The 26085-nt window shown below is 42.2% G+C and overlaps 1 protein-coding gene across 2 annotated transcripts in view; it reads right to left on the bottom strand.

Annotated features, from left to right (window-relative positions):
* Positions 1-1883: 1883 nt before the first annotated feature.
* Positions 1884-26085, bottom strand: part of LOC134542798 (fatty-acid amide hydrolase 2-like) — a 48110-nt gene continuing 23908 nt past the window's right edge. For both annotated transcript variants that reach the window (XM_063387332.1, XM_063387331.1), the window contains exons 4-11: positions 22905-23122; positions 22238-22349; positions 21320-21477; positions 19008-19151; positions 15666-15767; positions 13787-13954; positions 12248-12430; positions 1884-9577 (exon numbers count right to left, since the gene is read on the bottom strand). In XM_063387332.1, coding sequence (XP_063243402.1) covers positions 9488-9577; positions 12248-12430; positions 13787-13954; positions 15666-15767; positions 19008-19151; positions 21320-21477; positions 22238-22349; positions 22905-23122 — 1175 coding nt within the window. In that variant the 3' untranslated portion in view covers positions 1884-9487. The remainder of the gene's footprint in view (positions 9578-12247; positions 12431-13786; positions 13955-15665; positions 15768-19007; positions 19152-21319; positions 21478-22237; positions 22350-22904; positions 23123-26085) is intronic.

The raw sequence follows: 26085 nt of genomic DNA, 5'->3' as shown, positions 1-26085 counted from the left end.
GTATGACTTCACCTTAAAGAACAGACATCACTACATGGCTATAAAATAAATTATGTCAAAGAGGTATCATTTATTTCATTATAATATTGTTGTTTTACTTTAAATTTTTACGTAACTTATTGGGTTCCTCAGGTCTGTGTTGTTGGAATTATGATTTATATGTGCTGGTTTTAAGAGTATTAAACTAAGATGTTTAATCCAACTTCTACACATTAATGACAAATAAACTACTCAGAGTTTTGCAGGTGGATATTTGACAACACTCTGCAAAAATATTTTATATAATATATTGACGTCGTACCGACCATGGCCGTTAAGCCCGTGCTCCGCACCACCAGTATCGTATCCCGTTTTCAAAGCGCGCCCCTTGCCCAGCCGGATTGAGTCAAGCGAGTGCCCCAGGCGTGACCTCGATTAACTGAATTAATTAATAGGACACGAAACCCCGGGGGCTCGACTACAGAAAACAATTCCCAAACGAGGCATTAGGACGAACTTAAGTAATCACATGCAGTGAGCAAGTGCGTCGTAGAGACTCCGTGCGTGCGCGGCTCGCACGGAACAGAAAACAACCCTCGTTACTAGCCACAGCGGCTACTGGCCTTGATTAATTGGCCTATTATAGTGGTCTAGCTAAACTAGGGGAATTCAAACCCAAACAGTGCACATTGAGACAATTTGTAGTTAAATTTACAGTCGCCAACTTGGTGCAGCTTTTTAAATTAATAAATCAATTAAAATAATTGTTAAGCCTTAGGTAAATATTTACCAGATGCAAAGTTTTAATCAAGCACCTAGAGCATGTTTTTTACTCATCATATAACCAATTAAATTATTATAAGTTTTTGGTGCCGACTCGCAAAGAAGAGAAAGTTTCTCTTCCTAGCGAGGCGGCCATTTTCGGCAGTCTCCAACCACTCCGCGCCGGGAACAGACGTGTGTCCGTGGGCAGCATTCAAGTTTGTTTCATTGATTATTTTTATTTTGTACTACATCTTCAAATTTAAATCCTTTTATTAATTCACCGCTGCCCACGTCGACTCGGCGCGTATTTTGCGGAACCGGGCCTATCCCGACCGTCTTCAGTGTGATACCGCGCTACATATCGTATCACGGAACGTACGGTACTGGCCGACTCCAGCGAAAGTATTTTTAATTAAGGACACCGTGCATATGCCTGCCGGCTGCACTCACGTAAGTGTTTCTCCGAACTTAGGAGCCCGCTCATCGAGCCCCCCCTGCACCCGTTAACTTTCGGCGCTGGCCGTCTCCAGCGAGCATCGACCCACGTCTCGCGAGACTGCCGCGGTAACCATTAGTGTCGCGTAGTGTTGTGTTTTTTTGTGTTAATTGTGTAACCGCTAGACGTCGCCAAGTGTTGGTGAGAGTTTTTGTAGCCGGACTAAATTAAAGGTAATTCTCACCAACTCGTGTACAATAATTTTCCGTAGTCTGCCATCCTCCACACGGCCGAGCGGCCTTCACAGTCAGGGGAGAACCATTTAGGTTATATTCAAGCCGTGTACCTGGCGGGGCACGCGGGAGCAGAGTACCCACGACCCAACATCAACGGCCTAGCAGCCCGCTAGCCTGGCGCCCCTCCGGACAACAGCAGCATCGCGACGCCCGTAGCGCGTCAGGTACCCCCCGGACCTTTTACAGAGGTCGGGTGACGGCAATATTTGACACAATCTTTAAATTTCATATAAAAATACACACTGAAATCGTGCCTCATTTTGGGATGTTCTCGGCAATATTTCAAGAACCCAAATTTAAATTACACATTTCACAATCATTCTATATCCTTTTGGTGTCACAGTTTGAATTAAAACCGTGAGAAAATAAAAAATATTATTAGTAACAGTATAAAATAAATTCCAGAAAAAAATAAAACAATTTTATTTAAACCATCATACAAATTTGCACATCTAAATGAATGCATAAATACTGAAGGCACATTTGGTGAACTATGGTAATTTACTAATACAAAATTAGTGTAAAATTTCCATTGATATGCTGCACTTATAGGCACTTTGTATTTTACCCACAATATTTTAACAATAACTAGTTATTATTCCTTTGGATTGATATGCACAATACCAAGAAGACATCGTGGCACGCCAGTCTTCGTCTCTTCTTCCCCACTCCGACTTACCTTGTTTACCCTCTATTCCCTCTCCTACCGCCCCTCTCCAGAGTTGGGCGCGTGTGCTCAAGCGAGACTATTGGGTAGAAAAGATAAGGGCGTAACTGTGGGAAAACGACGATATACCGCACCCGAAATAACTAGTGCCTCCCAAAACTAATGCGGACAACCCCTGAATGGTAGATTTTTTATACTCTGTCAAACTCTTTTTCCAGAACCATACCTCTAACCTGCTTACTTAACGTATGATTTTTGCACCCCGCATGAAAGAGCCCAGGGTTTTCCCTGTGTCTATGCAGGTTTTACCTGGGTCTAGCTTATCTAGTTTTAGTCTAGAGTAAAGAGTGAGGGGAGTTAGTCATGGTGCCAATCGCTGCCATGGCTGACCAATCCCCTTCTAGCACATGATGCATGTTATCACTCCTACATTGCTTAAACCCTGAATGATTAGAGTGTATAGGCTTCTGCCTGAGACACACTTATAGACTTCCCTTCCTAGACCCCTCCCAAACACATTTTGTTTGAAACTTAGGTTAGGAAAAAAATCGCAATGGACATCTACTAGTTTTGCTTAACACATCAACGAGTGTCCCAGCAAGGTTCTGCAGGTGAGTCATGAAAAAATTACTTAGTGTTTCACTGCCGGTGTGGAGTGGCCACACCGTGAGCATATTAGTTTGAACTTAATCTCTTATACTAAATTATCTGTTTTGGTTGCCAGTTCTAAATTATGTTTGGATAACTTATGTTTTTGGCCATGCACCGTTGCGAATGATTGCCATGATTCTCAGCAAAGATTTTCCTGGATGTATTTGTACAACTTTGATCTTTTTGGAATGATATCCTTGAACTTTCGACAGACACATTTTCTTTAATGCTATTTGCTGTGGCTTATGTTGCAAGGGCGCCCATACCCGGGGGCAGGGGGGGGCCGTGGCCCCCCCCTAGCTTTCAGGGAAGGAAAAAATATATAGTGTAGTCAGGTGTTTTACTTTAAAGAAAATTATTTAAATTCGGTATTATGTAGAAGTGGTTCAACACGAATCTATTATTTTATATCGTTTTTTACATGTCTACTTCATTTTTTGTTAGTTCAAGCATTAGTTTCTGCTGCTGCGATATAAGGTGTTGTGTACAGGGAGAAAACGCTGTTCAAGCGCAACGCCCGTGGCGAGTCATTCCCCTTCGTAATCCTGCCCAAGCTCACTCGATAACACAACACAACAGATTTAGACCAGTCAGAGTTAGACGACGTGACAATTGACATGTGCTTGCAGACGGCGAAATGTTTTGCTACTTTTTCGTCATAATAATGTGTATGTTCACAAATAACATCTCAAAACAGAGATTTTTCAATAGTCTTTAGATCTACAGTTTTATGCATCTGGTCTAGATTTAGTTTAGTGTATTCAGTCAGTATAAATAACTTAATTGTAAATAAATAAGTGAAAAGTGTAAAGATAAAAACCATTGTTATTATGTAGTGCTTCTTAGTTTTCCTCATTCATCACATCCGCTCAGAATATTCACAATAATTTTTAAGGTAAGCTTACACCATTAAAGTTACTCAAATAAGAATTATTGTTCAGAAAAGTTTACAACGTAAAATTTATGTTGGAATTTTGAACTTAGAGGAAAACTTTATTTTTTCCTTCAAAAGTGTTTAAAAGGATAAGGATTCCGCTACCTTCAGTAGACTCGGAAGCAATTCACACTGGAATCCCGATTTTACGTACGCTCACGGTCGCTTGGATTGCATTCGTAAAAACGTTATCTTCATAAAATTTTAAACACCCCACCCCCTGAAGATACATGTTATAATTTATTGAACGGAATATATATAATATTAAATAGTAAAAACAATGACTGCCGTCCGCCCTCTGCCCTCCCCTGCGTTCCCCTTATTTATTATTTTTTTAACATTCCATAACTTGCCTCATTGCACGAGTGATATAAAGTGACCTCACAGCCACTAACCACAGCTGCACCACGCACTGCATCATGTTAACTTTTGTGTGGTGACAGATACATCAATACTGACCTGCTAGAAAAATTTCAAAAGCAGAGAGAAAGCAATGACGAATTCAAAACCATTTTCGAGGCAGTAAAAGAAGACTGTAATGAGCTTGACATAGATATAAAAATCCCAATATTGGCTGGAAGACAGACCCACAGATGTAACGTGAATGTCCAGTGCTCATCACCTGAAGACTATTTCAAAGTTGCAATTTACAATCCGTACATGGATTCTATAATTATGTCTCTTACTACAAGATTTGAAAGAGATAAAGGCATACCTCTCAAAGGTGGAATTCTTCAACTACATTTGATGAAAAAGGAGACGAAAGATTTCATGAGAAACATAAAAAGTTTGCAAAAGTTTTATCAAATCGACAACTTGGAAGCAGAAGCCAGAGTATGGTATGACGTCTGGACGAATACGGAATGTTTGGAAAAAACAAAGCTCCATGATATACTTTCAGAAACAATGTTTTACCCATCAGTACCTAAGGAGACTGCTTATATTCTACCAAACCATACCCCCACAACTTGCACAATAGAGCGTTCTTTCAGCACACTGCGTAAAGTGAAGACGTGGCTGAGAAGTACTACTGGCGAGGACCGTCTGTCCAGCTTGTGCCTTCTAAGTGTCCACAGGAAAAGAGTGAAAAACCCTGGTTTCGAGGACAAAGTGCTTGACTTGTTCGGCAAAAAGAAAATAAATTTACAGTTTGCTTTTTCAGATAAATATTATAGTCAAATCCGTAATCAAACTTATGCATATTAATTTATCTTAAAATTTGCTTTTTATGTCAATACTAGTGAAAAATTGTGTGATGTGTGCATTTTTAATTTGTTTTCTGTATTAAATTATGAAGGTAGAGAAGCATAAGATACTGAAATTTAAATTCTTATACTTTATTCATACTTAACAATTCTGTTAACTTAAATTAGGTTAATCCTCTATGATTGTGTTTAGACACTGATATGAAATTCCTCTTTTTTATCTTTGCTTGTTTCATAAAATGTTCATATTTTATAAATAACCCATTGACATTCATGTGTTGAACAATAAATTTAATTATTATAAGAAGATGAACTTGTAAGAAAGTTAATGATTGGCTAGCATATCCAGCGAATAGCGATAGCTAGGACATTCAGCTTATGTTTTGTGTTTTGACATCTGAAAGTCGTTTAAATAGCAAAGGAAAAGTACATTCTTTAGAAAAAAGGAGTATTCGTTCTACCACGGTTTTGAAGAGACATCGTTATTACCTACTTTTGATTATCCACGACATAACAATTTTGCACGATTTTATTATAGTTTCGACTGACATTCAAGTTTTTACTAATAAAGCTATGTGGCAGAAGTAGTATTAATGAATTAAATTATTGTGACATCAAATTTTAATCATCGTAGGCGATAAACTGCAACCACGATAGGGTTACTTCACGATCTATTGCTTGCTTTGAAACGAACTATCAAATTTTCACGACGGAAACGAATGAAACCAGTCAACTAAGTTTACAGCCTGCAAGACTGATTCCTGACGCTGTTCAACGTGCTGTAATGCCAGCGATCAACATTTTTGGCTAAAGAGAATCGAGCTGAGGAGAATAATTTCTGCAAGTTCATATCAAAACCGCTCCAGCCGGAAGGAAGGAAGGCCAACGATTGACCGACAGTGGCGATATAGAAGCAGTTGAGGGCGCTGTGTTTCACACAGAACTTCGAAATCGACCATTGGTGCGTACCGAACAAGACCTTTCCCACTGCGAGGAAGGAAGCAGCGGCAGTGAGCAGCCATATTTCCCGGACCACGCACAGCTCTGTTTCAGAGCCAGGGGTCATCTGTGTCGTCATACTTTCGCATGTACTGACGGAGGTTGGTTGCCGTCGTATTGAATAGCATTTGAACAATTTTCGGGAGTCCCTTGAACTATCGATTATCAAGTACCTAAATCAATTTATTTTCATATAATCTGAGATCACACTAATTTTCCAGAAGTTCATCTTCAATTTAATTTTATTGTGAATAATTTTTGGTATGAACTAAATTTTAATTTGTTCTAACTATAATGTTGATTTTGTGTCTGATCAGATGGAATTAGAAGTTGCTGTTTGATTAATAACTTAACTTTGCAATTTACTTTTGAGAATTTACCTTGTCCCTTAAGTGTAGTTCATATCCAGTGGTCCAATTTGCTGACACCATTGAGCAAAAATAGCCGTAAGCACTGTTTAAAGGCACTCATTGATAACATGATCTGAGCTGATAATATTAAATTGAGTTTGAAGTTACATGATTTGAAACAATTCCTTTTTTAGTAACTTATATCTTATTTGAATATTGTAAACAGATTTCACATTTGTAATTTGAAGCTTTACTATCACTAAATAAACTTATAGTCCTCGACTACTGAATCCATCTGTGCTAATTCTAAATGATAAGCAATTATGATTTATATCAAAACATACTAATATTCATTTAACTGTGAACGAGGGAATATTTTGTGTGATACAATATCGCCGTGGTAAAGGTAAACAACAGTTGAAAAAAAATTGACTATAATTATAAGCATAGTTCAGGCGTTACATTTAAAAACAACTATTTTCCTACTGTGATAACATATTTAAATCGTTTCTCTCCCAAAGTTAAATCTTTTGACCAACACGTTTAATCTTTATAATTATTTTAATTTAATTTGTACGCGACATTTATTTAGGGGTAAAGAGAGCAATGAGTTGAAGGACTGTATTCTTGATATTCGTGTTCCCGAGACGCTGCAAAAATATAAGGACTGTATTCCTGCATTTGTGTTGCTAAAAATTCACTTGTTACAATAAAATAGTTATTATTTAATTAATAAAGTAGCCAATAAAGCTTTTTTTATGGCGAATGAGTACTGTGGTCTATTATTTTAGTAACAGGACAAAAAATTTTAACAGGGTCAGAACTGGAACTATTTTATGGCTAGTAACAGGCCGCAGTTAGTCTTCCAAAATATTAAAAATACTTCATACCCCTAAGTCTGGCCCCCCCCTACAAATTATCATATGGGCGCCCTTGTTATGTTGTGATGTATAATTTTGTATAGATTAAGTTTTTTTCCCCGCCCTGTTTTGACACATTCCTTGAGTGATTGGGCATCATTATAATCTTTCATGTACTTTTTCCTCCCATTTAACTTTCATCGTAACTGTTTACCCGTTTTTGCCATATTTATTATTAAAATTGTTTACCCTTTTCCCTTAAAGAATTTAAACTATAGAGCTTTCATTGTTCTTTAATATTTCTGCCGTTATGGCTTTTGTCGTGATTAGTTGCGTGCAATGTAATATGAACACGATAGTTTAATTTTCTGTCCATAATCTGAAGACTGTTCATGTCCGAGGACAACTTACATTGTTGTGTATGCTGCGCTCAATCCTGTAAATCCCTTGCCCTAGAGGTCATGTATGTTCATGAGTATCAGCATATACCTTTAGCTTTAAAGTTCTGTCCACTACTAAAAAAAAACTATTATCGGCTTATGTTAAAGTTTGAGAAAATTAAACTTAATATATACAATTGTTCTTTTAGTTTACCGCTTAGTGGCCTTGTAACTTCTTTGAGATTTTTGTGTAGTAAAACTAAACTTTTTATCCCTTGGATGACTTTTGTCAATGCGAGGAAATGGCGCCGTGGCTAGGCAACTCTGCAGAATCAGCAGCATAGCTTTCACAAGTCCTGGCACGCAGTTCACAGGCTGCTATGGATATTTATTGGATCTTTTTGGGCAACAGTGACTATTGTCGTGGACTAGAGAGCATATTTCGCGAGGTGCTAAGGTGAAGGCACCCGATGCTGAACTCCGTGGTCTCCTAGTCTCATTACTTCAGTCACGACAAAGGTACTGAGAGGCCTAACTTCAGTCTCAGTGCTATTGCCTCAGCTACAGTGAGGCACTATGGCGAAGACACCCAGATGCCGAACTCCAGCTTAGTGCTCGAGTGCCCGATTGTCTCAGCCACGGCGAGGCGCTATGGCGAATGCACCCAGATGCCGAACTCCAGCCTTAGTGCCCGAGTGCCCAATTGCCTCAGCCACGACGAGGTACTATGGCGAAGGCACCCAGATGCCGAACTCCAGCCTTAGTGCCCGAGTGCCCAATTGCCTCAGCCACGACGAGGTACTATGGCGAAGGCACCCAGATGCCGAACTCCAGCCTTAGTGCCCGAGTGCCCGATTGCCTCAGCCACGACGAGGTACTATGGCGAAGACACCCAGATGCCGAACTCCAGCCTTAGTGCCCGAGTGCCCGATTGCCTCAGCCACGACGAGGTACTATGGCGAAGGCACCCAGATGCCGAACTCCAGCCTTAGTGCCCGAGTGCCCGATTGCCTCAGCCACGACGAGGTACTATGGCGAAGGCACCCAGATGCCGAACTCCAGCCTTAGTGCCCGAGTGCCCGATTGCCTCAGCCACGACGAGGTACTATGGCGAAGGCACCCAGATGCCGAACTCCAGCCTTAGTGCCCGAGTGCCCGATTGCCTCAGCCACGGCGAGGCGCTATGGCGAAGGCACCCAGATGCCGAACTCCAGCCTTAGTGCCCGAGTGCCCGATTGCCTCAGCCACGACGAGGTACTATGGCGAAGGCACCCAGATGCCGAACTCCAGCCTTAGTGCCCGAGTGCCCGATTGCCTCAGCCACGGCGAGGCGCTATGGCGAAGGCACCCAGATGCCGAACTCCAGCCTTAGTGCCCGAGTGCCCGATTGCCTCAGCCACGACGAGGTACTATGGCGAAGGCACCCAGATGCCGAACTCCAGCCTTAGTGCCCGAGTGCCCGATTGCCTCAGCCACGGCGAGGCGCTATGGCGAAGGCACCCAGATGCCGAACTCCAGCCTTAGTGCCCGAGTGCCCGATTGCCTCAGCCACGACGAGGTACTATGGCGAAGGCACCCAGATGCCGAACTCCAGCCTTAGTGCCCGAGTGCCCGATTGCCTCAGCCACGGCGAGGCGCTATGGCGAAGGCACCCAGATGCCGAACTCCAGCCTTAGTGCCCGAGTGCCCGATTGCCTCAGCCACGACGAGGTACTATGGCGAAGGCACCCAGATGCCGAACTCCAGCCTTAGTGCCCGAGTGCCCAATTGCCTCAGCCACGACGAGGTACTATGGCGAAGGCACCCAGATGCCGAACTCCAGCCTTAGTGCCCGAGTGCCCGATTGCCTCAGCCACGACGAGGTACTATGGCGAAGGCACCCAGATGCCGAACTCCAGCCTTGGTGCCTGGGTGCCTGGCTGCCTGGGTGCCTGGGTGCCTGATTGCCTCAGCCAAGGCAAGGCACTACGATGGGGGCACCCAGCCACCAAATTCCCGCTCCAGGGCTTCAGCCACGGCGAGACACAGCCTGTCCTGTCCTGGACCTGCGATCACCTGCGAAGGAGACCTTTCATAGACAACTCCACACCAACTGCATCTAAAACCTCCCTTACTAGCAAACATTGTTCAATTCATGCTGATATATCTCCTTATCCTCCTCGTTCTTACTAATGCTGATGGCCGAGATTAATGGAATTATTTTAATTTAAAACTAAGTTAGTGCCAATTACAAGAATATATATTGCGTTTGTAGATTGTACTTTAAGTTGAAGGTCGCATGATGCATAAATAATGAGAATATCTAAACAATTATAGAATCTGAACAACTGGACAGAATTTTATGGGGTTTATTTTGTCTGATAGATATTTTCATTACGGAGAATTGAATGTACAAAATATTCATTATAGTGTCAAGCTTGTTTTTAAATTTCAAACAGTTTTTTTTATAAAATAAGGGCTTATACCAAAAATTAAAAAACACGAAAAAAAAAAAGGATGGGATGTAAAACCATTAAACTATTTATGAAACACATCTATAAAACTAAATCTTTGAACTAAGTGAATTTCAACGATTTTCTTTTACAATTGTATAATATAATGTTTAAATAGGTACCCTAAGTTAAATTAGCTTAAAATTGTAATATATATTTCTTTCTTGGTCCAGTGCACAGGAATCCGACTGATTGGAAAATATTCCGGGTTTAATTTCGGGACCGAGGATTCCCTTCCAAGAATTAAGAGCTGGCCATTAAGTTACATTTTAGCAACCATATAATGGAAGGCAAACACAGATATTTTGGCAGAATCCGTCTACCTTGTCAACCTTATACGTGCCACGGATGAAGTTTTATTAAAAATATAGTTTATCAAGCTGGGCTATTTGTTCTGTAGCGAAAGTAATAGTACGATTATGATAGGATATCAAACCATTGTAGGTATATGTATTTGGTTTATTTCCCATGCATACCCAGGGACGTAACTACCAGGGTTGTTCCAGAATTAAAGACTGTGTCATTTGCGGCGATACAGACGAAATATATCACTAGTTGGCAACAACAGCGTTGTAGCATGTACTTCCCCCTCCACAACAGGCGGCCGCTCAGCTCGGTAGTCGGTAGTTTATTCAGTGTGGCTGTTACTGTGGCTGCTTTTAGAGATGGATGCTCTGCTGCCATCTCCTGCCAAATGTGAAGTGTGCTCTGTTATTCGCTTTCTTAACGCGTCTGACAGCTATTTATGGCGATATGATTAACCAGCGTAATGTAAGGAAATAGTGTGCTGAGTTTTTGAGCGGTAGAACCAATGTGCTTGACAATAGAGGAAGAGGAAGGAGGTCTTGGATTGATGACGCATTTTTGGAGAAAATTCAGGCTAAACTTCGCGAAGACCGCTGTCTGACAGTCCAAGACCTCGCAATTTTTATTCCATAAATCAGAAAATCAACGATGAAGACCATTTTAATGGATAAATTGGGGTATATGAAGGTGTGCGCTCGTTGGGTGCCGAAAATGTTGACAGATGTTCACAAGGAAAAAGGTGTGGAAACTGCTCAGAAATTTTTGGACCATTTTTAAAGGGAAGGAGATTATTTTTGGAACTCAATAATCACAGGTGAGGAAACATGGGCTTACCATCATACGAGTCCAAAATGCCATCAATGACATGGTGCCACCCCAGTTCACCTCGTGTCCGAAAATTTCGTCAGGCAATCTCTGGCAAGAAAGACATGGCAAGTGTGTTTTGGGATCGTAAAGGAGTGCTTCTCGTCGAATTTTTGCTATCAGGGAGCACAAAAAAATGTTGGTCATTAATTTGAAATGCTAAACAAAAACTTAGAAGCGAAGAAGGAGGACGTTTGTGTGTTGCATGAAAATGTCCGCCTTCATACAGCAGCTGTAGCCCTCGCGCTCATGCAATCTTTTAAGTGGGATGTCCTTAGCCATCCGGCTTATAGCCTTGACCTGGCGCCCAGTGATGTCCATCTCTTTCCTCATCTAAAGCAACATTTTGGCTGGGAAACGCTTCACGACCGACGAGGAAGTCCAGGAAGATGTAGGTATTAAGCTGGTTGTGGACCACAGTGGGAGATTTGTATGAAAATGGGATCAAGGATCTTGTTCCCTGACTTGAGAAGTGTGTTAAACTTTCCGGATATTACATAGAACATTAGTTTAAACATGCATGAATAATGCCATATAGAAATTTTGTAGGAATAAAATCTTCCAAAATTTTTAAACGAAAACGGTCTCTAAATTTTTAGACAACCCTCGTGGTAAGTTTCCATCCGGGGCAAGAATACATCTTGGCACCCCCCGTCCCACTTTTTTTTTAAAATCAACCACTCTACTTCGTATTTCCACCAAATATTAATTCCACTACTCCAACAATTATTTTTTATTCAACTTAGATTTATTTGCAGTCATCTCATTTTATAATGCATCGCAAGTTGAACAGTACGCGGAAAAAAAAATTACCAGTTTTTAAATATTTGACGATGTACATGTAGGTATCTTTCAAAAGAAATAATTCAGTTCATCTGGCCTCACTACGGTATCGCAGTGATGATTACTGTGCCGGTTCAGCGGCCCCCCGGGACGCGGCGCCCGGGGCACAAGCCACGTCTTCCCCCATGTGCCTACTCAAACAGCAGGTCTGCGAGGCAGCTGGTCGCCGACTGTGACTGTGACTGACTGCAAGGACACCAGTGCCGGTGCGAGGTCTCACCTGCAGTCCCACGGGCAGCCGGCGGGAGTCCAGCCCCGTGGGGACGTGCGTGGCGGGCAGCCCCAGCGCGTTGAACAGCACCACGTACAGCACGGCGGCGCTGCGCACGAACACCTGCAGGTGGTGGCAGGCCGGCACGGGGCTCGTGGGGTACAGCATCACCGCGTCACCCCCCAGCATCTCCTGCACCCAGCGTCAGCCACCAAGCTTTCTTTACGAGGACTTCAGCGGACTTTCCAACTCCAGCGCTTACTCACAGAAACTTAACAAATGATTTCACTTGTGAAAAGGTAATTTAATATTTCTTACTATGACTTTTATTGACGTGATAACGTCTATATAAATCGATGAACGCCGGCTGCACGCACGAAAAAGTCATGACTCATTGTCATGTTCCGCCTGAGCCGAGCGTGCAAGAACCGGGCCAACTACCATGCGAGAAAATCTTCTGTAATATCAAACAGGTTTAAGGCAGGCTTTTTAACTAATTGATCGTGATTATATTTAAACATAATTATTTAAATTAAATTTGAAAAACCTGTAAATAATATTTGAAAATTAAAAAGTATGCAATTTTTCATCAATGTTTTCGTATGACGTTATCACGTAAAATTATCGTCCGTAAATCGATTTTACAGACAACCCCTTTTTTAATTGTTTTAATACTTTACTACAACATCACGTGTGCAAACCGTAGTTAAATATAGGCCACATGGAAAAACAATTCCTGCCGCTTCTGTGTACGAGGCACGTCGGGCTACAATGATTAGGAAATACATTATTGCAAGGATTAGAATAATATTCTTCCAAAATAATATATCTGCAATCTTATGTATGTACATTGTACATTGCTGTAATTTTATTATGTCTTCGATTTTGTTTTTAAATCCGGGAAGAGAGAGGTCCTGAGTCTTCGGACCTACTTCCCTGCTGGCTATGCCATTGATGTGTGTGTGTGATCATGCACAGAGTAAACTTCCTTTGCTGTGCTTGACTATTCAGTAAGGTCAGAGTTAGTCGTTAACATCACACTATTACGCACTGGAGCATTCATGTGATGGGGCAGGCAAGAACATTGCGGTTTGGGGATTCATACCTTATCATGATAGAGACCCTTGACTTAACACATGATCATATGCCTCTACCATCACAACCACCGAGGACTCCTACATGTCACTGTTATACAGATAAAAAAAGATTCCTCTAGAAACCGGTTGTCAAGAAATAGTTTGTAATACCAAGAGAAAGAAATTGCACATATGAAATAAGTTTTTCAAAATTTATATCAAGTATTTCTCAAGAAAATTGGGGCACAATTTCATATTTTAATTGACTTTTCATTCAAACATGATTCTTTTAAACAACGGAAAAGATAATAAATTGAATATTCAATAAATGGACTTTATTTTATTTTATTTCGTTATGTTTATTAATGTGCGCAGTCAATACTGGAAAGCTATGCACGGAACAGTTTACAAACAACTCGAAGAGAAATGTGGACTTATCTCAGGGTGCACCTCCCTGGAGACGTGAACTCACCGTGAACTTCTTCCGGAGGGCGACTCCGTCGGCCTGGTACTTGGCCGCTCTGCTGCTCGAGGTGTAGGAGTTGACCTTCATGAGCAAGTAGAAGCACAGCGCCTGCAGCGAGATCGTCGAGAACCCGCACAGCGACTTGAAAAACTCCACCGCGAGGTTCCTCGATTTCTGCAAGCACGAGAGAAGGAAGTAGTGCCGCGACTCGTCATTGCGATACATGGACATGCATTCAAAATAAATATCTCGACTTCACCGATTAAGAGGCTTGAAAATATGATATTTTTACAAATTGCAAACTCTTATATACCACTTTGAAATAAGCATTCATTGAGCCTATGCACATGTAACACAATGGCGGCTTCAGGATGACTTTTCGGGAGGGGCTATCGAACAAAGAAAGGTCGTAGTTGCAAAAAATGAAAGTGGTCAGATATTGGCCTTGGAATAATATTATTTACAAATTACAGGTTTCAAATACAGAACCTTAGTAGCTCCATGCAACTTTTGATGAGATTAAAGTTTAACATATGAAATTAAATATTTAAGTAAAGATAAATATACACTAATCAATAAAATTGGTCTCGAGAGGGGCTATTGCCCCCACCGCCCACCATTCTGGAGCCGCGCTTGATGTAACATTGCATCAGTCAAGTGAAACATAGTAATTCAAGCAACTACGTGTACTGAACAAATTCTTTTACTATTGCGTTTGGTTTTTTCGTTACTATTGTTTTAAGTAATTAATGATGCACACAGAATGATATACGTGATGACAATTTTTTGGATGTGTAAACATCTTATCTCTCGGTCACGGCAGTTGACAGGAGTAATTTCGTAAAAAAGGAACGAAGTCGATGAACGGAAATATGGCACAAAGATGGTGGACCTATGTGTAGCAACATAAACCCGTATATAGTCACATTTGCGATAATTAGGGTGCATAACCAATTTATTGGTGTGACGAACGAAACTTCATGATAGCGAAACTACCCCGAAATATATTTGGTAAACTAAAATAGTCATAGTTAAAAATAATCTCAAGTTTTAGAATACCTAAAAATTCTGGCATTAGAATGATTATAATACATATTTTTGTCTTGCATTATGTCAATGGGTTCGGTAGCACAGCGAGAGGGCGAGCGCTTGTTAACCTCGATGGACGGAGTTCAAAACTCGCTCACTGGAAGCCAAGCAACTCCACACAATGGCCGAGAAAGATTGCGATCTTTATAATTTTTCTTAAATACTCGCAAGCTCAAACAATGCACTATCAAGAAGAAATTATTGAAGTTAACGATCCTATTAAAAATCAATATTATAAAATAAGATAATTGCTAGGCAATAAAAATCTTTCCAAGATGCCTAACTCAGGTTGAGCTTTTAAGGGTTCCGCCTACCCGGGCAGAGCTTCACGAAAAAGAAAGGGATTTCAAAACTACTCAAGATATCCGAGTGGGGTCTGCTTACGAAAAGCATTTAAGTGTTCGCCGAGGGCCGAAAAGTACGTTTGATTTTGGATTGAGTTTTTAAACGGTATTTTTAGAAGAGTTTAAATGCCTAAAACGCATGTTTCCAGAGTAATTTTTAGGCGCAAAAAAACCGGTACAGATTCTTGAAAGCACTTAAGGGACTTGCATTACACCTTTATCTTCATTTCTCCGCAATATAATGTTACGGTCACCGCTCAAATTTCACAGTTAACCTGTGAGGACGAGAAGACTGCGTGTCAATTCAGAGGAGACACCGCGCTAGAAGCACCAGCGAGCGTCGCGCTTATCATCCCGCCTCACTGACACACATACACCCCTGACGACACGCTAGCAGGCCAGCAAGGTGTAGTGCAAGCTGTCACTGGACAGGAAGAGAGTGAGTTCACTACCTTGGGGTTGTCGTCATCGCTCAGCAGCTGCGGTATGCCCTTCAGAGAGAACAGCGTGGAGCAGCCTATCTCCACCGACTCTTCCAGTTCTTTGAACTTGTGCTGTAAGAATAGCTTCGGTTAAAACAGTCACTTATATTCATGTACTGTAAAAACATGTCCACAGCTACAATCTACTGTAATCTCACACATTGGAGATGTGTTTAAGCCTGTTTATGTAATAAATGTTAATCATATAATTTTTATATAAATAAATTTGTATGTAATAAGACCAAATAAAATGTTGTGTATCTGTAAGATGAAATATAAACCTCTGTTCCATGAGGACTACCAGAGCGACAGATATAAAAAAGTATCTCAATTGTTAGTGATGTTCTTATAATATGTATTATCATCTCCATAGAATATTAAACATAATTTTTTTTCCATCGCATCATTAAGGTCTGATTAGCACACGCGCTTTTTCCATTAAATATCCAATGATGGGAGAGTCCTGATTGCCTGGTTCAGAGCACCATGACAACGTGATGTCTCCGATGTTCTCATGGGAGTGTGACTATACAATGGTTTGCAACTGCTTTCCCTGACCATGGAGACGAAGGATAACATCACTAAACTGAACCTGGAAATTAAATTGTAGTGCTAAGTCCAGCCATAGGTGTACCTCCAGTCTTATCTCGCTTCATCATACACAGGAAGTGGTTCCCACTCGTTTTCTGCTGGGTTCCCGCCTGACATTCTTTTCACACTCTGCTGACCACAACGCCCCTAATGAAGTTGGAAACACACATCCTGTTGGTACACTTATCTCCTCGGCCACAACCCGCACACTTTATGGAGGGGAGTGTGCAGATGGCATCCTGTTGTTGCATTCTTCTGGGTAATTTCGCGACGTCTAGCTGGAAACAAACATGCTACACCTGAAAGTCTCTTGACTGTTGGAGGGAGAAGTATTCGCCCGCTGCCAACTGACTGTCTAGGCCTCGAGAGGACAGGTGGTTTGCGACTCCCGAATAGAGACGTTCTGGTGCAAGGCGATTTAGGACTTCGATCGAAGGTCTGCTTCTGATGCTGTGCTGGACATTAAACATTAGCTTTGCACTTATCTCAGCATTCTTATGTTGTGTATCTGTCTTCTACACTAACAAAAAATATTTGGGGGAACTTGGGTATGCAAGAGTGTTCGATTTACCTTTGAAAATAAATATTTATGTCCATCTTACATCCTCGATAAGTCTAGGAGTCAAAACTATTTGACCAATCAAACAAGAGGCTGACAAATAGACTAAACAGCCAGACGAAAATAATTCATTTATGGTGTGTTTATAACCCTGTGTATTATGGGTTAGGGCAGAAAGTGTCTGTCAGAGTGGTTCGAATTCCTAGGGAATAATTTTCCATTTGTGAAAAGTGAGAAACGTAGTGGACAGTGTGTGAGCTTGCTTATATGGGGGATGCCTATTATCCCCCCCCCCCCAGGCCGTAGCCAGGATATTTTTTATGAGTAAGGTTTCTTTTTAATTAAGTTCTAAAAGAAAATTGTCACGCTTAAATATCAGAGAACAGTAGACTTAAAAAAATCCAAAGTTCACACATAGAAATTTAAGTTATTATTTTGCATGAGAAAAGAAGACAGAATATTTTATACTTAGGGTTTTGCTTAATTGTTTCAAATATTTTTTTCTTAAGTCAATTGTTTGATATTTAGTTAAAAGAAATCATAAACATAGGTATATATATTAATGTTATTTAATACATAAAAAATATTGTCAAGTTTGTATCAAAGACAAAAATTACATGTTAAAAACCGGCATTAAATATTGACTACTTGCTAACAATTCCTGCCTCGTCTGTTTATGACGCATGTTAGGCAAGACGTGAAAGGAAATTCATTTATTAAAGCCCACTATAAGGATTACAACAATTCTTCTGAACAAAGCTCTCTGTAAACTTATGTATATAAGTTGCTGTAAATTTTTTATTCTGTCCTCGCTTGATTTTTTTTGACGTGATAACGTCTTATAAAATGATGAATGCCGGCTGCACGCACGAAAAATTGTCACGTTCCGCCTGAGCCGAGCGTGCATTAACCGGCCAACCACCGTGCGAGAAAATCTTTTATAATATCAAACAGGTTAAGGCGATCTTTTTAACAAATTGTTCGTGATTACATTTAAACAAATTATTTAAATTAAATTTGCAAAAAAACTGTAAATAATATTTGAAAATTAAAAAAGTATGCAAATTTTCATCAGTTTTTTCTTATGACGTTATCACGTAAAGTTATCGTCCGTAAACCGACTTTACAGACAAACCCCACCTTTTTTTTTAATACCTGGAAGGGAGGATTTGGACCGCACAGGCTCCTCCTGTCTACATCCCTGCCACCCAAAAGCCCCTCCTCACAGGGGTGTCTCCCTGACATAAATCTACCCTCCTCTGGCCAGCTGAAGTGAGGTGTGTCACAGTGGGTGGGCAGCCAGAGCTGTGGTCACGCCTACCAGCTGTGGTGCCACCTGGTACTCATCTGCGACTGCTCTTGTGTCGAAGCCCCTCACCAGATCAGGGACATAACTCAGGACTAGTTTCGCTCGAGTCCTGCCGCACACTATGCCCCCCCACTTAGACACAATGTGGCGATGTAAACAAACATCCCTTTCAAACACTTGTGATAGTAAAAGTAAAAAACAAAATTTCAAAGCAGTCATGAGGACTGTCGACAAAAGTGAAAACTTAAAACTATAAACAAACAGTTGTTATTTTTTGAAATCCAAATTAATTGTTTGATCTTAAATAAAACTTCTAAATCAAAGTAACTACTATTAATATTAATAATATAATTAAAAAAATACAAATATAATTTGAAATAAGAAAGACTAACTTTGAAAAATATAATTGTGTAACATAAATATATTTTTTAATAAAAATCAGAGACTTTGCAATTTTTACGAAAAAATATTATCACACAACAAATTTGTTTTATCACGTTAGTAAAATAATTCCTAAATTACTATAAAATACGCATTGCATAGTAATTGGAGGTATTTAAAAAATTATATAATGATGTTCTTAATTTTTAGGTTACATTGCTACAAAGACTACGTTTTCTTCGTTATTCAAACTATATATCTATATGAGAATATTAATATATTTTATACTCATTTTTTTACTGCACAGTAATGGCACAATTAAGATTTAAAATAAAAATTGAACAAAAACGCAATTTGAACAGATATAGTGTTATCGGTAACACGTCACGTGACCATGTCGATTGACGACTTACATGAATTTACCCCCTTATCCAAACCTTCCCAAGGTACGTTTTCACTTCAGAAAACTTACTGTCTGCACAGACATTCCGTACTTCGTGCGCAGACATTCCACGGCCTTGCGCAGCGAGGCTCTTATCTCCTTCTGCACAGGTACGCCGACGAGAGAGAAGCCGGCGTCTTCCATGAAGAAAAGCCTCATCTTGCCGAGATCAACCTGGACAAACATTCAGTATCACAAGTAACTTGGCTTCTGGATTGTAGCCGTCTTCCATGAAGAACAGCCTCGTCTTGCCGAGATCAACCTGGACAAACATTCAGTATCACAAGTAACTTGGCTTTTGGATTGTAGCCGTCTTCCATGAAGAACAGCCTCATCTTGCCGAGATCAACCTGGACAAACATTCAGTATCACAAGTAACTTGGCTTCTGGATTGTAGCCGTCTTCCATGAAGAACAGCCTCGTCTTGCCGAGATCAACCTGGACAAACATTCAGTATCACAAGTAACTTGGCTTCTGGATTGTAGCCGTCTTCCATGAAGAACAGCCTCGTCTTGCCGAGATCAACCCGGACAAACATTCAGTATCACAAGTAACTTGGCTTCTGGATTGTAGCCGTCTTCCATGAAGAACAGCCTCGTCTTGCCGAGATCAACCTGGGCAAACATTCAGTATCACAAGTAACTTGGCTTCTGGATTGTAGCCGTCTTCCATGAAGAACAGCCTCGTCTTGCCGAGATCAACCTGGACAAACATTCAGTATCACAAGTAACTTGGCTTCTGGATTGTAGCCGTCTTCTATGAAGAACAGCCTCGTCTTGCCGAGATCAACCTGGACAAACATTCAGTATCACAAGTAACTTGGCTTCTGGATTGTAGCCGTCTTCCATGAAGAACAGCCTCATCTTGCCGAGATCAACCTGGACAAACATTCAGTATCACATGTAACTTGGCTTCTGGGTTGTAGCCGCGAGTCCTTGGCGAATAAATTCACCGACGTTTCGGTCGACGTTGCAGTCGCCATCATCAGGGAGCAGTTACCTACTGCTCCCTGATGATGGCGACTGTAACGTCAACCGAAACGTCGGTGATTTTACTCGCCAAGGACTCGCGGCTACAACCCAGAAGCCGAGCTACTCCAGACATTGGCCGTGAAAGCCTGCAAACATTATTCAGTAACAAACTTTGGACGAACAGCCGCAGTTACTGTCAACAGTGCGGAAAAAAAAAAACCGGCTGAAAGAAAGAATCCCGACCACACGCAGTGGCGGATCCAGAGGTTTTCAGAGCAGCCAGAGAAAAGAATGTCTTAAAATTACTAAATTTGAATTTAATCTTCTCACACTACACATAACATCCAACCACCAGATTTTATGATTCTACAAGAAATTCATTAATTATATTAAAATATTTTATTGGTTTCAGAATTTTTGTCGGCAATATTAATGTAACAGACAACTGGTTTTTCGGGGGGGGGGGGGGGGGGGCGGCACTTGCCCATGGTGCCCACCCCCCCCTTGGATCCGCCACTGACCTCACGTGTGGAATTTGGCAAAACTAAGAAGACAGCATGGCGTGGTAAAAGTGACCGGCGTGCTAGCTCCAAGGGTTCTCATCCGGTGATGGGAATTATCGAGAAATATGCGTGAATTTGATATGTACTGTGTGTGCTGGGCTTCAAGGATAGATATAAGACTAAATCACATCGATATGCTTTCCTTCAATATAAAATTGTTATATCAGCTAGACAAAATGTTACAAAGCCCTAGGAAAAAAAATGCAGGGGTACTACGTCACATGCTAACAATAATGTACCTGGTTTTCGCTTACCAATTTTGTACACATTTCGATCATTTCTTGAATAACTACGTAGAAGGATAGCATTTATATATTGTTTAGGAATAACACACATCATTCATAGTCTTGTAACCAGTTTTTTTTGTGAATTAAAAAAATAGAGTGACAAAACCATATTTGATTTGTTGCACAATTATTACAAAATACATGGGGATACAATAGCATTGAGTGTCCACTTAAACATAAAAAAAATCAGATGGTAAAAAAACGATGCAGATCATGGCTTTAAACTCTAAAGGTAGAGCTGTAAGTGATCTGATGGAGGAGAATGGTGGAAGTCAGTACAGGAGGTCAACTGGAAGAGTTGAGCTGCAGGTGATCTGATGGAGGAGAATGGTGGGGGACAGTACAGGAGGCCAACTGGAAGAGTTGAGCTGCAGGTGATCTGATGGAAGAGAATGGTGTTGGACAGCAGAGGATACAAACTATAGGTGGAGGCGGAGAAGAGTTGAGCAGTGAGTGATATGATGGACAGCGGAGCAGGAGACCACCTGGAGGCGGAGGTGGAGCAAGGACCTGCCACTGACCGGCTCGTCGAGGCGCAGCTGGGGGGCGGAGTCCCCGGCCATGGCTCGCAGCATGGGCCGCAGGTCCTCGGCGTACCTGGTGATGGGGCCCACCGTCAGGAACGTCTTGAAGTTGGGGTCGGGCGAGTGCGGTAAGTGGCCCTCCGTGGACACGAAGCCTGGGGCACAACCAGGTCCACGTCAGACGAGCAGACCAGTGTCTCGCGCCCTTGCACGGGGCGTCCAGTTACCAGATACTCATCAGTCTTTGCACCAAGCAAGCAAAACAATCTACCAACCATGGTCTATCCGAGTCCAGGAGCAAGTTACACAAGTATCCTCCACCCGAGGGTAACCCAACTCACACCCTCCCGTCCAGCACAATCGACCACCGCGCGTTGTGGGATGGAGATGAGGGAGGGGAGAAGTAGTGATGTTAGGTCATACTTGTCGAAGGTTACCGGCAGTTTTAATTTGTATCATTTCACTGGTAACAAACAAACTACTGGAAGGTAATGCAGAAACACCTAAGCAAACACACGATTTAACGTAGACAACTTTAAAGTCACATTGAAGCGTACTTCGTGCGGGGGTAACGGGCGGGCTGACCTGGGGTGGGCTAGTGACTGACCTGGGGTGGGCTTGTGGCTGACCTGGGGTGGGCTTGTGGCTGACCTGGGGTGGGCTTGTGGCTGACCTGGGGTGGGCTTGTGGCTGACCTGGGGTGGGCTCGTGGCTGACCTGGGGTGGGCTCGTGGCTGACCTGGGGTGGGCTTGTGGCTGACCTGGGGTGGGCTTGTGGCTGACCTGGGGTGGGCTCGTGGCTGACCTGGGGTGGGCTTGTGGCTGACCTGGGGTGGGCTTGTGGCTGACCTGGGGTGGGCTTGTGGCTGACCTGGGGTGGGCTCGTGGCTGACCTGGGGTGGGCTCGTGGCTGACCTGGGGTGGGCTTGTGGCCGAACACGCCGCAGAACATGGCGGGCAGGCGGATGGAGCCGGCGATGTCGGAGCCGACGCCGACCACGGAGGCACCGCCGCCCACCAGCGCCGCCTGCAAGCACTGGCCCTTAAGCACGACCACCCTCACCACACACACGCCTCTCCCAGTACCTCCGTGCAACAGCAGACTGGGTGCTGGTACTGGCAAGAGAACAGGAGAGAGCGGAGGGAAGAGTAAAAAAAGAGAGAGGAAATGAGAGTGGAGAAAACCAAGAGAGAGACGAGAGAAAGGAGAGGGGAGAGTAAAAAGAGACAGGAGAGTTTGGAGAAAGAAAAGGTAATGGAAACAAAGAGAGAGAAGGGAAATAAGATAAGGGTGAGACACAAGAGAGAGGAGAGCTAACAAAGGTGGAGAGAGAGAGACAAGAGAAGGGAGGAGTTGGGGAGAGAGAGAATAAGGAGGAAAGCTAGGAGATAAAGGTGGAGAGAAAAAGAGAGAGAAAGAAAGGAAATAAGTAGAGAGAAGAGAAGGAAATAAGTGAGAAGGGATGAGGTGTGGAGATAGAGGACGATACAGAGAGGACAGAGAAGGGAATGAGAGCACAGAGAAGGGAATGAGAGCACAGAGAAGGGAATGCGAGTACAGAGAAGGGAACGGGAGACCCACCTCGCCGCCGGAGGAGCCGCCCGGGGTGCGCAGCGTGTCGTAGGGGTTGAGCGTGCGGCCCGACACCAGGTTGTCGGTCTCGAAGCTGAGGCACAGCTCCGGGGTGTTGGTCACGCACAGGGGGATGCCCCCGGCTCGCCGCACGCAGCTGACCGCCACTCCGTCCGCGGCGGCCTTCACCCCCGCGCGGGGCAGCGACCCCACGGCGAAGCTCATCCCTGCGGCACGCCAGCCCCTGGTGGACCCCTGGTCGCACTTCTCCTCCCCGCTGGACCACCAGCCCAGCTCCGCCTCGCCGCCAGTACCCACACACACTTGCAGTCAACACCTCACTTAAACACTTTAACTCAGAGCTGATAGTAGAGACCTAGGGACCGGAAAAATTCGTGGGTTCAATGACCTTAAGGATGATCTCCATAGTTCTACGTACACTCGGACAAATGTCACCAACTCATTGGCTGCTGTCTTGTGAGACGTCCCAACGTAGCATCCTGTGATTTGAAAAAGCTTTGGTTGCGTGTTTCTCAATGGCCCAGAGTCATCCAGATGAGTTGTGAGCCAATAGCCGAGGCAGCACTGAGGTATAACTATTTGATTTTTAGCCTATCGCTCGCTTCTGTGCAGGTTACATAGAGCGTGCATAACCGAAGCGTATCGAGTATTAAGTGTATTATACTTAGGGACCGGAAAAATTCTCGGATTCAATGACCTCTAGGATAGCCTCCATTATCCTCTGCATTTCTCAAGTTAACACGCGTGTTCATTGGTTACTAAATTGTGAGGCGTCTCCACTGGGTAGCTTGTGATTCGACGCTTCTTTGGTCGATAGTCTCTCATTGGCCCAGAGAGCTCCAGTTAAACCGCGAGCCAATAGCAGAACCAGCAGAATTGTACACATGTTTGAATTTCAGCCTATCACGAAATGAATCCGCGAATTTTTCCGGTCTCTACTGATAAGTAGAGACCAGAAAAATTCGCGGTTTCAATGACCTCTAGGATAAACTCCCATGATACTCTATGTTTTCTGGGACAAATTGCACCTGCTCATTGGATACTGACTCGTGACACGCGTCAACTGGGATGCTTGTGATTTGATACGTCTTTTGTTGAAGGTTTTTCATTGGCTTAAGAGTCCTTCAGATAAACGGTGGTCCGATCGCTGACTCAGCATAAAGATGTACGAGTTTGGAGTCTAGCCTATCACGAAATGAACCCGCGAATTTTTCCGGTCTCTACTGATAAGTTAAGTTCATAAAAGTGAAACAGGGGGTTAACAAATTATTATTAAGATACCTTCGTACCTGTGGTGTAGGAGGCGCATGAAGCTACACAATCTTATACGCTTTAAGTATTGGTTTCTCCAAAATTACAGCTGCTGTTCTTTCTTACATGATTAAAAATGATTATGGTATTTGAGCCCGGACACGTAATATACTACATAGACCACGTGAAGTTAGGTTAACATTTAATAATTGGCTATAAAATACTTGGGCAATGACCTGGTGCTTATAAATCATGAGTAGGGACCGGAAAAATTCGCGGGTTCAATGACCTGCAGGATGAACTCCATAGTTCTACGTACACTCGGTTAAATGTCACCCACTCATTGGCTGTTGTATTGTGAGACGTCTCATCGTAGCAGCCTGTGATTCGATAAAACTTTGGTTGCGTGTTTCTCATTGGACCAGAGTCATCCAGGTGAGTTGTTAGCCAATAGCAGAGGCAGCACTGAGGTATAACTATTTGTATTTTAGCGTATCGCGAAATGAATTCATGAATTTTTCCGGTCTCTAATCATGAGTCATACCGAAGCTCGGGCTCAAGCCATCACTTGGCCGACTAACGCGCTCCATAAAAGTAAAGACACTGGAATGCTAACATTCGTCGATGAAATCGATATGAGGAAATGAAGTTAATATACTTGTTGGGAAGGCGGATAAGTTGGTTCATTGGTTGTTTGATAATCTTGCCGCCTACTCTAACAGCTTGATCCTCACTTACCTGCCACCGTGGAGTTGCCAAGCATACAGCAAATAAAAGTGCCAGAACAGAGTTGACACTTATTGTTATTGAACATTTGCAAATTTCTTTTTTCGTAGTCGCCTTACAAGATCGCAAACTTGACATACATGACAGCAGTTTTGCCAATTAACAAATAATATGTGTAAATTTTATATCTGTAGGTATGCAATAAATAAATTAAGTGTATCAAATATGTATGTGAAAGCAAAGAATTTTTCCATTAGCATGTGGAGTAGCAGAACTTAATGTATTTTTGGGGTCTTGTAACATCCTATTCACCTAATATAACGACGGAAGATTAAATAAACGCATTTAAATGTTGTTTGGACTTCAGAAACTACATATAAAATTAAGGTATATTCCTCAAAATTTCCTACCGTCGAATGGGATTATTTGCAGCAGATATAACATTTTCTATCACACATCACTATTGTCTTCTTCGTTTAGCCGATATTCAGAAAGTGTGCAACATTCCAAGAAGTGTATACATGAAAATAAAATTTAATTTATCATGTTTGAAAGTGATAATTTGGGAGTTTTATTAAGTTAAAAATACTTCATGTCAATATTAAGGTAACGCACATTGGATTTTAAAGTTTGTTTTATTATACAAGGTTCGATTAGCACACGGAAAAAAAGGAAAACTGGCTTTACAGCGTGACCAATCGGAAGACAAGGCCCGAGCAGCCTGGGGAAACTGAAGGTGGGTTCTTCCACTGAAATGTGGTGGGAGACTTCCTCCTCCTCCACCTCATCTTTACCTCATCGCTGATTCACCCTCATTCCTTCCACTGCCCGTGTATCACACTGACACTAGTCTATACCCGTCCTATCCACCTTGACCGACTTGAGCAGGAAACAACAACTGCATTTCATTTATTTGTGGCTTTTACCAGGTAGTAAATTTTGTAACAGAATAACTTTATTATCCTGTTTGGCCATAAAAGAATGTGCCAGTTTACAACAAATCATAAATCAAATTGAAGTTAAACTAACATGGAGTGAGAAGTTATAACGTACACCAAAGTCATCTGGCTTTAAAACATGTAGCAACTGTAGCAAATGAACTACAAGGCTTGATTTCCGAACAGATTTATTTTTGTCGTCTCAAATTGCCTGTACCATATGCGGATGTTTTTTGCCACATGGGGGATCACAA

Source organism: Bacillus rossius (genome assembly GCF_032445375.1).
Source record: "Bacillus rossius redtenbacheri isolate Brsri chromosome 9 unlocalized genomic scaffold, Brsri_v3 Brsri_v3_scf9_2, whole genome shotgun sequence".
Taxonomy (NCBI): Eukaryota; Metazoa; Arthropoda; class Insecta; order Phasmatodea; family Bacillidae; genus Bacillus; species Bacillus rossius.
This window is presented reverse-complemented; position numbering and strand designations above follow the sequence as displayed.